The sequence below is a fragment of the Seriola aureovittata genome, chromosome 17, assembly GCF_021018895.1.
Source record: "Seriola aureovittata isolate HTS-2021-v1 ecotype China chromosome 17, ASM2101889v1, whole genome shotgun sequence".
NCBI lineage: Eukaryota > Metazoa > Chordata > Actinopteri > Carangiformes > Carangidae > Seriola > Seriola aureovittata.
The window spans coordinates 6,951,587-6,963,948 of NC_079380.1; the positions used below are offsets into that span (position 1 = coordinate 6,951,587).

Genomic DNA, 12,362 nt, shown 5'->3' on the forward strand with positions numbered 1-12,362 from the left:
CGAGCAAATGGCGCCTGTAAACAGGAACTGCTGAGTCTTTTAGCACCAAAACTTTCGCTTGTGCAAAAGCAGAACATTCTTTATTAGGGAAATTATGAAATTCTGGAGGGAATGCAGGCATGCTTTTTTAAATTTTTTTTTTTTAATGAATTCTCTGATTATCCTTGAACTTGTGACCTTCTTTGCACAACAGATGCTTATCTCTGTGTTGTGTTATGCTATTAAGAATCTGGTCGATTTCCCCCCTTGGAAGTTTTTTTTCTTTGCCTCGAGGAACTCAAGAGCTCCAGCAATGGGTAGACGGGCAGGGACATGGTTCTTTACCTCTAAAGAGCGACTGGGTTAAAAAAAAAAAAAAAAAAAAAAAAAAGCCACAAAGTACTGCAAGTTAATTTCACATAAACAAACTCTGTCAGACAAAATCAATGTTAGAAAAGATAGAGGCGTAAAAAAATGGGTGTCAGTGCAAAAATAAAAGAGACATAAAGTGGACAATGTAAAAATCCAGCCGCACCAGTAGAAGGAGAGTGAGCAGAGTAATTAATAGTCTTCATCAAACAATGCATATGAAAGACTGGAGCAGGAAATTGGTCGAGTAGAGGTGCCTGGAGTCTGTACAGAACGTCTGGACTTTATCTTTGCTTTGACGTCACAAGGAATTTGTCTTGCACGTCATATTCCTTTTTCATATTCCTGCAGTAAACGGTGGCAGACAATGCATAGATGGTTAACCGCAGCCCCATTTTCCTATAATGTGGTCTGGCCCTTTAGCAATGTAATTTTGATTCTCAGTATTTTTTATTTATTTTTTTTTAGTTTCCCTCATCCCCCACCCCTCCACACCAGCGAATCCCACCAACCCTCGTCGTGTCTCCTCTTTTCTCCATCTTGTGTTCGCTTTTCTCATCCAGTACACCCCACCCACCCACCCACCCACCCACGCCACCACCTTCCCTCCTCCTCCTCCTCCTCCTCCTCCTCCTCCCTGTTGCTATGACTCATCGTCTCTATTAGCGGATAAAACGGTATTAGAGAGCCAGGAACCAAAGGGCACGATCTGCTCATTCATCATGCATACTCTTACATCAATGCATCTTTACCCGTTTGATCCAGCTAATTAAAGCATATTGAAAAGCTGATTGTGCCTCTAACAGTGAACAACTAAAGACGGGCGACAAATTCAAGGAGAAAGTAACCTAACTCTCTATTGGAGGGAAACTCCAAAATTCCTCCAAAAGACATTTGGTATGATTCACATCATTTTCATAACTGTACTTTCTGAAAGTCTGATTGCGTCCTGCGTTGAGAGTCTCAGTCACCTGAGGAAAAGTTGCTCCTCTGTTTTTCCTTACCTATCACACTAACACTCCAGCGTCACGAATGTTTGCTGTCGACCACAATTTCCTATTTACTAACGTCTTTCTCATAGACAGTAAATGCAGATGTCACTATTGAGACATCAGCCAGTTGAGCGGTCTTTGTGACTGAGGCTCCTGCCATCTGTACCCCAACAATCAACCTCTTTCAAAGGCACTTAGATCTTTTGTTCTTACCATCTTGATACAAAACCAGAATCAACAGGGCCTGTTCAGCTTTTTTATATCTACCACAGAGCCTGATTGTGTGGAAGCATCTGTGTTTCTCCAGTCATGCATTAAGGTGTTTCCTTTATAATTTGTCCCCCGTCTGTATCTTGCCCTGCAGAACAGGAACAGCTGATAAACACTCAACACTCAAATATCCCGGAGGTTTCTGCTGCATTTTCATTGGTTTCAATATTGTTTTTGTTTCAACTGATAAAATCTTAATAACCTGCGGCCAACAGGAGATCATACACTAAAACAAGGTAGAGTGGGATTTATATACAATGTTGGAGCGGCCATTGGGAGGATCGGGACTTTTCCCGATGGGCCGGTACGTACATTGGGCTCAATATGAAAAAAAGAGAGAGGGAGAGGGAGAAAGACAGTGTGAGCAAGAGGGAGAGAGATAGAAGTGGCTGTGGTTCTATGTTCTCACTGTTGCTGACTCATTTTACATGAATAAGAAAGTTAAAAAAAATCAAACTGTTCTGGATGAAAAGCTCAGAGAAAACTCCCAGCACAGCTCCCAGTAAGTCCAGTAGTCAAGTTTGCAGCATAAGCAGCAGGCAGAATAGAACAGGAAGCTTAGTAGTCGTGGGCTGTCATATGAAAAGATGTTTCATACAGTTTTTCTTCACAAAATAAATAATGAAATCATCACTGAATCTGTAATTGAATTGAAATGACAATTACATGATATTACTATATTACATTACAAATTATATTAACATAATTTATGTGCAGGTGTTACTATTTTGTGTATACAAATCATCATATGTTTATAGTTAGATGCTGAGACACTGACCTTTCCTGAAAAACTAAAAGTATGAATACATTTTCTAAAGTGCAGAAATGAATAATTGAAGAATAAAATTCAACACATCCATTTCCTGTTTTATGGTAAATATGGGTGAATCTTTATTTACCACAACCCCCCTTAATTCCCCACTTCCTGCCAGTGTAACCCCCCCCCCCCCCCCCGGCCTCTCAATCCTGGTTTGGGATGAGTGCCAGCGTCAGCAGCGCTGAAATATTTATCAGTTGCCTCCACTTTTCTCTGCTGTCATGGGAGACAAGACAACCGGACCTGCCTTACTTAGTGAACCATTCAGAAAAACCTGCCCTGCAAACCGTCTGAAGATCTGAGAGAAAAAAGGCAGAGCATCACGAGTCAGAGTAGTGTTTAAGATGAGCCGTGCTGGCCGACTGGAACGGGGCTCACTGGGGATTTAAAAGAGGAAGGAAAGTAGAATCACAGCCTCGTCTGGAGAGAACCGAAACACAGCAGCAAGAATCGCTTCCAAGTTTGGATCATGAGGGATGAAGAAAAGGGGAAATGGAGATCCTCCTCCGGCAGGTCGTCTGTGGTCGTGTCACAGGAAGTTTCTTCCCTACATGGCGTTCCAGAACAGGTCCTCCAACTTAGATCGCCATATAAGTCGCTTGTCCTACCCTCAGATTCAACCCATAGGAGCGTATCAGAAACACCAGACTTAGTTGTCATGCCTTGATCTGGTTAGGTTTAGGCACAAAAACTACTTGGTTAGATTTAGGAAAGGGTCATGGTTTGAATTAAAATAAATACTTCCTTAGAAGCAGAGCACCTTCGTTGTCATAGTTACTATAATAAACATGTGGTTACGTTTGTGTAATGGTCCTGGTTCGAAGAGTCAGTTTCACACGGGAAAATAACAGAGGTCTGTTGGGTGAAAGTCTGTGTTTTGCTGACCCATCCATCCACCCCAACTTTGTCCTAACATGCCGCTCTATAAACTACGTCATCTAGCTTCCTCCTGCTCCCGTCATAATTGCTACGACCACTGGAGGTCGCCTAACAATAAAATGTAACTATGGGTCGTTATAACCTGCTTGCACAATTAACCTCGCTTGTTACAGGAGGACAGTCTCAACCCTCGGTAATAGCTTCGGTAATATCCTAAAACACCTGTTTCAAATCTGGAGGGAAGCTAAATGGACCAATGAAGCAGGGAGATAATTAAACACAGAAATGTTTCATGTTTAAAAAGATAATAGAAACTGTCACGCAGCTTTCCAAATGTTGATCATTTATCCACAGTCAGCAACGGGTCAGTGGTTCAGGTGGGAAGAAATTGGTGTGTCTGCTGAAATGTGTCTCCTGACATGCTGTGGAGTGGGAGAAATGTCTGGCCTCGCTAAAAGCTTACACCTAAAGTGCTGATTGTGAAGATAATCGGGCAGTTTCAAGGCCATCCAGAGCTACATTATTGATGACGCTAATGGGGCCGAAACACATCAGTGTTTGAAGGGGGGTCTTCACAGGCTGAAGTGACACACTTTAAGTGCATCATTCCCCCATACACAGACACATCTCCCTTTACCGATGATCGTTTTTACTGCCGTACATGAAAACTCTCAACACTGAGCTGCACTGATCATTGTTCATTTGGGGACAATTATAAAGAAGATCATATTTTATTCAAGAAGATACTATCTACCTGACTCTAGATGGCACTGTACTTTCTTCTTGTGCCCCCCCCCCCCCCCAGATGAAAGCAGGAACACATAAATTAGATACACACATGCACAAGCCACACACTTTCATCCTCTGTCTGTTGAACCCAGTGCATATGGTCACATTTAGATGTGTTTACACACAAGGTCTGCAAAAGGGCTCATGCATGCAAGTTAAAAGTAGCGAGGAAGCCTGCGCGCTGTGGGATAATTGAAATGAATGAGGAAGAGAGCTTTGAGCCCGACTGCAAAGAAAACAAAGGCCTCGAGCTCACAAATTCAAATAACCGCTCACCTCAGAGGTCTGTTGTTTGTCTGGATCGTTCAGCCAGTGACACTGTCCTCTATCACTTCTGCCTCCAGACAGGATTAAGAGGAAGGGGTGATGAAAGATAGAGAAAAGAAAAAACCACTGCATCTGATGGCGAATGTGTCATCGCCATCAGGTAACTCCTCAGTTACCTGAGGAGGAAACTGCACTGCATTTCCCCTAACTGTTCCCTTTCCAGTCGCACTTCCTCAACACTTTGATCACTTGGTTTGGACTTGGAAAACCAGACCACCCGCGACGTGAAGGCTGCTTCCGATTGCGTGGTGTCAAACAGCCTCGAGATTCATTCGAGCAAATCGAGCGGTCACTCCTGCAGAGCTTGTTGAGCCGCCTTTCTGCCTACACCCCTACCTGTATCTATCATATCATTACCTCCGTCTGCTCCACTCAGTCTGCCTGTATAATGTGACAGCCTTCATCCTCGGCTTCTTAGCCGTGCTGCTGTTTACAAGGTGGTTAGAGCTTCAGTCTGTGCCAGTGTTTACTTGCCAGTTCCGCTTACAACGCAAAAGCTAGTGCTGGGACATTGCTGCAGGGCTTTTCACACTGACAATATGCTGTTGCTCAACACGACACCCACTAAGCAGTTCACATAGAAAACACACACACACACACACACACACACACACACACACACACACACACACACACACACACACACACACACAGAGAGAGAGACATATGCAAATGCAGATAAGAGTTGTGTGCAAGTCCCACATATTTACAGTCACACCCAGTCCCAACTATTTTTTCACTCTAAAGCAATGAGTGAGTGAGTGAGTGAAACAGGCGATGTTTGGTGTTAATTAAGCACGTCACGTCACTCTAACGCACAGAAGTTAAACAGTTCACAAAGATGTTTTGACATGTGTTCCTCTCTCATAATCATATGTTATGAAATTTTCTTGCTCTGGATGAATGAATGGTGACCTTCCAGCTGCACTTTGCTGCCCCTCTAATGTTTCCTGTATGCAGCAGGGATTAAAACATCACACATGGTGCCGTTTCTGTCTGAACTGCAGCTCTTGCAAGGTGACCGTTCTCATGTTAAGCACGCCACAAAAAATGTAAAATGGGATTTGGAGAACAGTGACGGTGCTTCTGTAGTGAATCGGAGCTGCAGTGTTTTTTTTCTTCCCCCTGTGAGCCTCTCCACTCCACTCCCATCTCATTCATCCACTAAAACACACTCTTAGGACACACACTTACACCCCCCCTCACTGTTCACATAAATCAGCATGCATCCAATTATATCTGAATATTATTCTATATGAACATGCAATATTAATAGATGACTTTGTGCCCCTAGGACCTCTCAGCGTAAGAATAAACTAATTTGAGGTCACTTCCTCAGCGATGAACTCTCCTGAGTCCTCACAATGCAAATGTTCCTGAAGAGCAAATCTGAAGTGTTTGAAGTAATTGAAAAGCAGCAGGCAATTAGTCAGCACGGCTTTTACCTCATTCCCCTTCAACGCTGTTCTCCACTACTCAGCTGTGGTCTGCTATCTCTTTTGCTCACAACCAAAAAATCAATATAATGCAATAGAGTTGTCCTTAAAATGGCTGTCTTTTTGAAACATGCATTGATTATTAAAAAGGCACTATTTTATTTCATTTTTTTTTTTAAATCAGGCCAGAGAGAGGACACAGGCAATTTGCAGAACCACATTTGTCTAGCTCAGCAGTCCACATCTTATGAAGGTTGAGCAAATGGGTGATACAAACCAGAACTAACTTTTTAGCCACACAAGCACTGTGATGCTCCAGATATGATGGATTGCAATGAAAAGCTGTTGGTGGTTGCTTGAGGATATACCCTTTGGTGATCCCCTAACTTTACCTCTAGTGCCACCATGGGGTTTTTAGTGAAATAATTCAACAACTATTAGATGGATCACCCTGAAATTTGGTGTGCACGTTTATGTTCTCCTAAGGATGAATTTAAATAACTTCATTTAATTTCACATCAGCATTGTGTCAAAATATTTTTTATGTCCCACAATTTGGTTTATGACGAAATACCTGCAACTACATACCTGATATCCCCCTTAAGCTTCAGCTGTAGGTTACTTTGTGTGTATGCTAGTGCTAATTAGCAAATGTTAGCATGCTAACATGCTAAACTAAGATTGTGAACATGGTAAATGTTCCCCTGACCTTTCCTGAAACACCAAACACCACGAGTTTGACATTTTTGGCCTGGAGTGAAGTCTTTTGACAACTGTTGGATGTATTGGATGAATAGATGAAATTTGATTGTTTCAGCTCAGAGCACACAGGCTTCAGATGCATGACACAGAGGCAGCAACGAAAAGTTCAAACATTTCACCTTTAGTCAAGGGTAATGTAGAAAAGGGCAGTTAAGGGCATAGGCAAGGGGCAAAGTCAGTACGTGCACCCAAATCCAAAATTATACTAAGATTATACTCTCTGTGTGTGTTTAGATAAGTTTAGATCAAGTAATGTGAATAACGTATTGGAAAACATTAAGCAAACTGAATTAAAGCTTTCCAGAAATGCTACGATTCTGACAAAATGACTCACTGATTCATCTGTATCTCTCTAAAGCATCTAAATGCAACTAAGTCATCGCTTGATGAGTTTTTAAAATCTTTAAACTGTATCACTGTAAGTATGTGGATGCACCTGCACTTCACTCTGTGTGCATGACTGAGATCGAAGCAGTTTACTCAGCACAGCACAAAGACATTGAGATCGATATCGTAATGAGCACAGCAGGCTTTTGACTCGCTCCCCAACAAGAGCACCTTTCTTGCCCTGCAGCACAAATCACTAAGATCCCGGTGGATCAATGTGTCCTCCCTTCCAATGTGCAGTAAACATTATTAATGTCATTAGACTCACTGTTTATCCCCCGTTTATCTCCTCATATGTCCTGCTCTCTCCGTCTTCTAACCTCTTTTTCTCTTCTCCCCCTCTAAAATTTCCTCCTTACTTTTCTGTCTTGTCTCCTTCGACCTGTCCTCTGCTCTGTAGGTGAGACCTTCTCAGAGAACTACAGTCACACAGAGCAGTGCAGGCCATGCACACAATGTACCGGCCTGATGCGGTTAGAGACGCCCTGCACAGACTCCAACGACGCCGTCTGCGTCTGCAACTACAACTTCTTCTTCGACGCGATATCCGGCCGCTGCGAGCCCTGTACAGTGTGCCCTGTAGGAGAGGGCGTGTTTGCTCACTGTGAACACAATCATGACACGGTGTGCGAGGAGTGTGTGGACGATACCTTCTCTGACCGGGAAAGCTCCCTCGAACCCTGCCTGCCCTGCGCCATCTGTGATGACGAAACTGAGATACAGCTGGCCTTGTGCTCGCCAACCCGTGACTCTATCTGCCACAGTAAGTCATCTCCACACTCAAGTCGCCTTCACACCTGGAGGTCAGGTAACTTGATCCACACCATAGAAAAGAACGAGATATATCATTGGTCCATTTCACAAACCAAACTAAGAGCTGTAAACCTGAAGTCATATGACCATCAGTGGGCAGGTTTGGACTCATCATAGATTGTCAGCATCACAGGAAAATTTAAACTATAGCTAAAATGACTAGCTATAGTCAGTGACTGACTGGAAGAAAAGTAATTGTCAGGTTTTACTGACAACTGATTAAGCAGTATTTCTGCAGGCAAAAACATTGTCTGCCGCTTTTCTTTATCTTGAGTGATAGTAAACTGAATAAGATCATTGGATGGACAAAACAAGTAATTTCAAGATGTCAAATTGGGCTTCAGAAACTTGCGATTGTTTCTATCTCCAGCAATTAATTGAATATTTGAAAAAAAAAAATCATACTTGCCACCCAATTAAAACAAAGTTTATTGAAGTGACTGACCACAGTCGTGCTACATTTTACCAGAAATGATGGGTTTATTTATTTTCTCTGGTCTTTACAAAGAGCTGATCTGTTAAATAATGACTGATGGTGAAAACAAAACAGAACTTCTTATACAGTAATATTGTGAAGGTGATAGCTGCTAGTCATGGTCACTACGTTTTCCTTATATTTCAACTACGTCTTTGTTTACCTCTTTTTATCATGTTACCATGGTCACCAGGTAATAACAATACATGAGACTGGTTTCTGACAGTTTCCACAATGGGCAGATGGATCAAGTTAATAGAATTTTAGTTTAGCTTTTGAATTCATTGCAAACACAGTCCTGTCCTACATGATAATAAAGCACCAGTTTTTAAGCTTATACTATGTTGTTTAGTCCAGTTGAATTGGCCTTGTTTTCAGTTAGTTTGGGCAGATCTGAACACAGCAGTCACACTACAACTAGAGGGCATACTCAGCAAGACTGAGCTAAACTGCTCCCCTAGCCCAGTGAGCTTTGCTAGCAGGAGAATGAAGCAAAGCCCGGCCTGGACGAAACAACAAAGCATGTTGCCTTCTTGATACTTGGATAGAGAAGATCTCCAATAGGTGAACATTCTCACGTGGCTTTTACTAATTTACAATTGTGTTTTGCTTATTTACATTTTTTTCTGTGAAAAGAGCCTCAAAACGCAAGAAACTCGCCAACTCATCAACTGATTCGTACCACAGCAAACAAACTATAGGTCTGAAAAGGTCAGTGGAAATGAGAGCCCTCCTTGGTGTGGTTGTTTGGCCCAAATCCGAGTTTAAATGACATGTTCACACCAGCCTTATTAACCAGAACCAAATAGGGAGACACAACAGTTTGTTTGAGCTGCACCAAATATGTTAAATGTGAAAACACCCTTACTAGAGAACAAGAGTTGTCTCGGACCACAAACTGCAACCGGCTGCCAGTAACATCAGAGCTGTGTTAGAGGCATCATATGTGTCTCAGTTATATTTGAACCAGATACCTCGGGGTGACTCTCACATGTGTGTGTAGGAAGAGGCGAGGTCAGAGGTCAGCCCTGGTTAGATTTTCAAATGGCAGCAAGTTGAAAGCTTTATCATTTAAAAGGTCAAAGACTACTACAGTGTCAACACAGAGACAAACACTAATCAGCTCTCCCACAGAGCAGAAGGCAACAGTGGAGGAGCAAAGTCGAGCTATTTGTATCTATGAGGAAAGGCGGCTCGTATACAAGGAAGTTGTAAATTGTCTCGGGTCGGATGAGGCATGAAATCGACCTCATCAGGGGGTTACAAGGCTCAAATCTGGGAGGTATAATGTCGTAGGTGTTATTGCTCTCAGCTTCCTTGCTGAAAATCCTTAAGGCAATCCCAGATAAGTCAGGATTGAACAGAACAGCCTTTTCTCAACAATGGACCCTGATTTCAGAAGAAGTGTGTGGTTCTGGTTTGTTCCTGAGATGCTCTTCTCCTACCATGTGGATTTTTTTTTTATGCAAACTTTGACCAGAGGCACTTTAGTTGCGGAGTGATTAAATGCTTTTAAGCAACCTCTTAATAGCTGGAACATTTGCTAATGTGGGGCCTTTTATTGATCTCTTCTGCATTATCATTTTTAAATGAATATATTAATGACAGTGTTTAATATGAATGTTGGGATTTAGGCTTGAGCTACAATATGTGTCTTTGGAGGACTGACTTGTTCGAGGTTTCAGATATTTTTCATGGCCTCAGAGACCGGCAGGTATTTTGATCTAAGTTAATGAACCTCAAAAATCTGTCAACACCTTGTTGTAGTGCAGTGTTTATGCTAGCACCACAGGGAGGTTGTCAATTCCTCTTTTAATAGACTGTAATAGCACTGACAGGCAGTGGAGAAATGGACTAAGGAAAGATAAGAGTAGGACAGGTAAATGAGGTGGAAGAAGGGCTAATAACATAGATGATGACTTAACACCTTTCCTCCCACAAGCACCAAACACCATCTAAGGTGCTACAAATGAGACCATTCAAAATGTGACCTCTGCTTAGCTCTGTGCTACATTTTAAATTGTGGGCCATCAGGTCAAATTTAGCAAGAAATCTGCCAGACTGGTTCACAACAGTGAGATCATATCATGGCATGAAAGAGTGCTCAGGTGATGTTCTTTCCAGCAAAAAATGAGATAAAGTTTTTGCAGTTTTTAGCCATGCAAGTGGTTTGGCTGATAGCAATTTCAGCCTGTTAGTGGATTCACCTTTTTTGTTCCAAACCAAAATCTCTCAGAAGCTATTGAATTAATTTTTAAGAAACTTTGTACAGACATTCATGGTCCCCAGAGGACGAATCCCTCTGACACAGGTGGCCTCCTGACTTTTTTTTGACTATTGCACTGTGTAATAAAATATTTCAACAACTATTAGATCAGTTGCCATGAAATTTGGCAGAGAAATTCCTCTTCCCTTCAGTATGAATTGTAACAACTTGTGAGCCAAAATCTTCATCTACCGCTACTGTTAGGTCAAAATATCAACATTTGGATTTGTTCAATACTTTTATATACTTTTAATTTAAGGACTAAACTAATGGCACTCCCATTAGCCTATGCTGTATATTTTTTGCTGGGTAGCTAATGTTAGCATGCTAAACTAAGATGGTGAACATTATTACTATCATACCTGTTGAACTTCAGTCTCACCAGTGTCAAAGTTGCTAGTGTGTCTGTCGTTGTTGAAGGTGAAGGTGAAGGCAGTAACAGATGAAACAAACCAACAATCTGTTCTCCTTCTCTCTAACATGAACACATGTTGAAGCAATGTCCACATCTGTGCCGATACTCAAATTTCATACTTGTCAATACTTGCATCATGTGGAAAAGCAGCAAAGGCGTGCGAAAAAATGTCATCCTTGCTGTATTCAAATTTCCTGAATAATACAACAAGTTTGAAGTTGTAATGAGAGCTTGGATGGTCAGAGGGTAGGAATGACTTTTTTTCCCCTGCTTCTTGCCAACTCTGCCTTATTTCTTTTCTCATCAGGCCCCAGATTCCACCCATATCTAAACAAGCGTTATACTGTACAGCAATGTGGTGCAGTCAAGACTTCTGCTGATTCTCAGCAAGCACAGAGGAAGGCATGTTTACTCTGAAAGAACCCTCACGGCTAATGTGACAGGACTGACAGCCATCAAAAGAAAACCGCCCCTTACAACCCCTTAAAGACCCGCAATATGTATTCTAGAAATATCTGATGTACAGTAGTGTACAATACAGCCTTTTGCTGCCCATTTGGCGCCCACCCATGCTGCTGGTCTCACCTTTGACCTGCCTCATCCTGAGCGATGGTACTGTGGTGATGACTGGAGATGGCACGATAAGTGACCTTGTGGGACGCCTGCTTGAAAGAAGAGCCCTGTCATTTAGCACCAGTGGGCCTGTGGGTAATGGCTGCAGTCACGTGTGGTGATGATGATGTTTCCAGGCTTTCCATGGTGGTCTGAGATGACTGTGCATACAGATATGTTTTCTGCAGCAAACAGGAAGCTGTCTCACTGGTATTCTCATCCAGTTTGTGTATTTTATTTATGTGAGGAAAATATATTTTTTTAAATTCCTACCCCGCTGTTTTTCTCTCTCGTCTACATATGGGAAGAAGATATGATTGAGGTATTATCAAATCCCCAAATCCCCAGTTCATATCCAGCTGTCACCAAGTGTCAATTACATGATACAATGACAGAGACAGAAAAAGAGAGAGGAAGAAATAGAGATAAAAACAGACAGAGAGAGCTGCAGCATATGTGCTGTGCTGGTATTCTGTGCTGAGGGGTCGATACGAGTCCTGGGATTTCTTCTGCTCATGCTCAGGTTTCGCTGAGTGACCTCTATGAGCACCCACGCTCGACTACAGGACACACACACACACACACACACACACACACACACACACACACACACACACACACACACACACACACACACACACACACACACACACACACACACACACACACACACACACACACACACGCGCAATCTTTTACAAGCTTAGTCCTCTCCTCCTCCAGACACACAAACACTTTTTTATGAACATCCAAAATCAATTCAGCAGATAGCAG

General features: G+C 42.3%; 1 protein-coding gene and 1 long non-coding RNA gene across 2 annotated transcripts in view; one reads left to right on the top strand and one right to left on the bottom strand.

The window, feature by feature from the left end:
• The window catches only part of LOC130185300 (uncharacterized), a 112,095-nt gene that overhangs the window by 11,695 nt on the left and 88,038 nt on the right, over positions 1 to 12,362 (bottom strand). The window lies entirely within an intron of this gene.
• ngfra (nerve growth factor receptor a (TNFR superfamily, member 16)) overlaps positions 1 to 12,362 on the top strand; it is a 32,257-nt gene that overhangs the window by 5,022 nt on the left and 14,873 nt on the right. Inside the window, exon 3 of the mRNA XM_056401681.1 lies at positions 7,408 to 7,770. Coding sequence (XP_056257656.1) covers positions 7,408 to 7,770 — 363 coding nt within the window. The remainder of the gene's footprint in view (positions 1 to 7,407; positions 7,771 to 12,362) is intronic.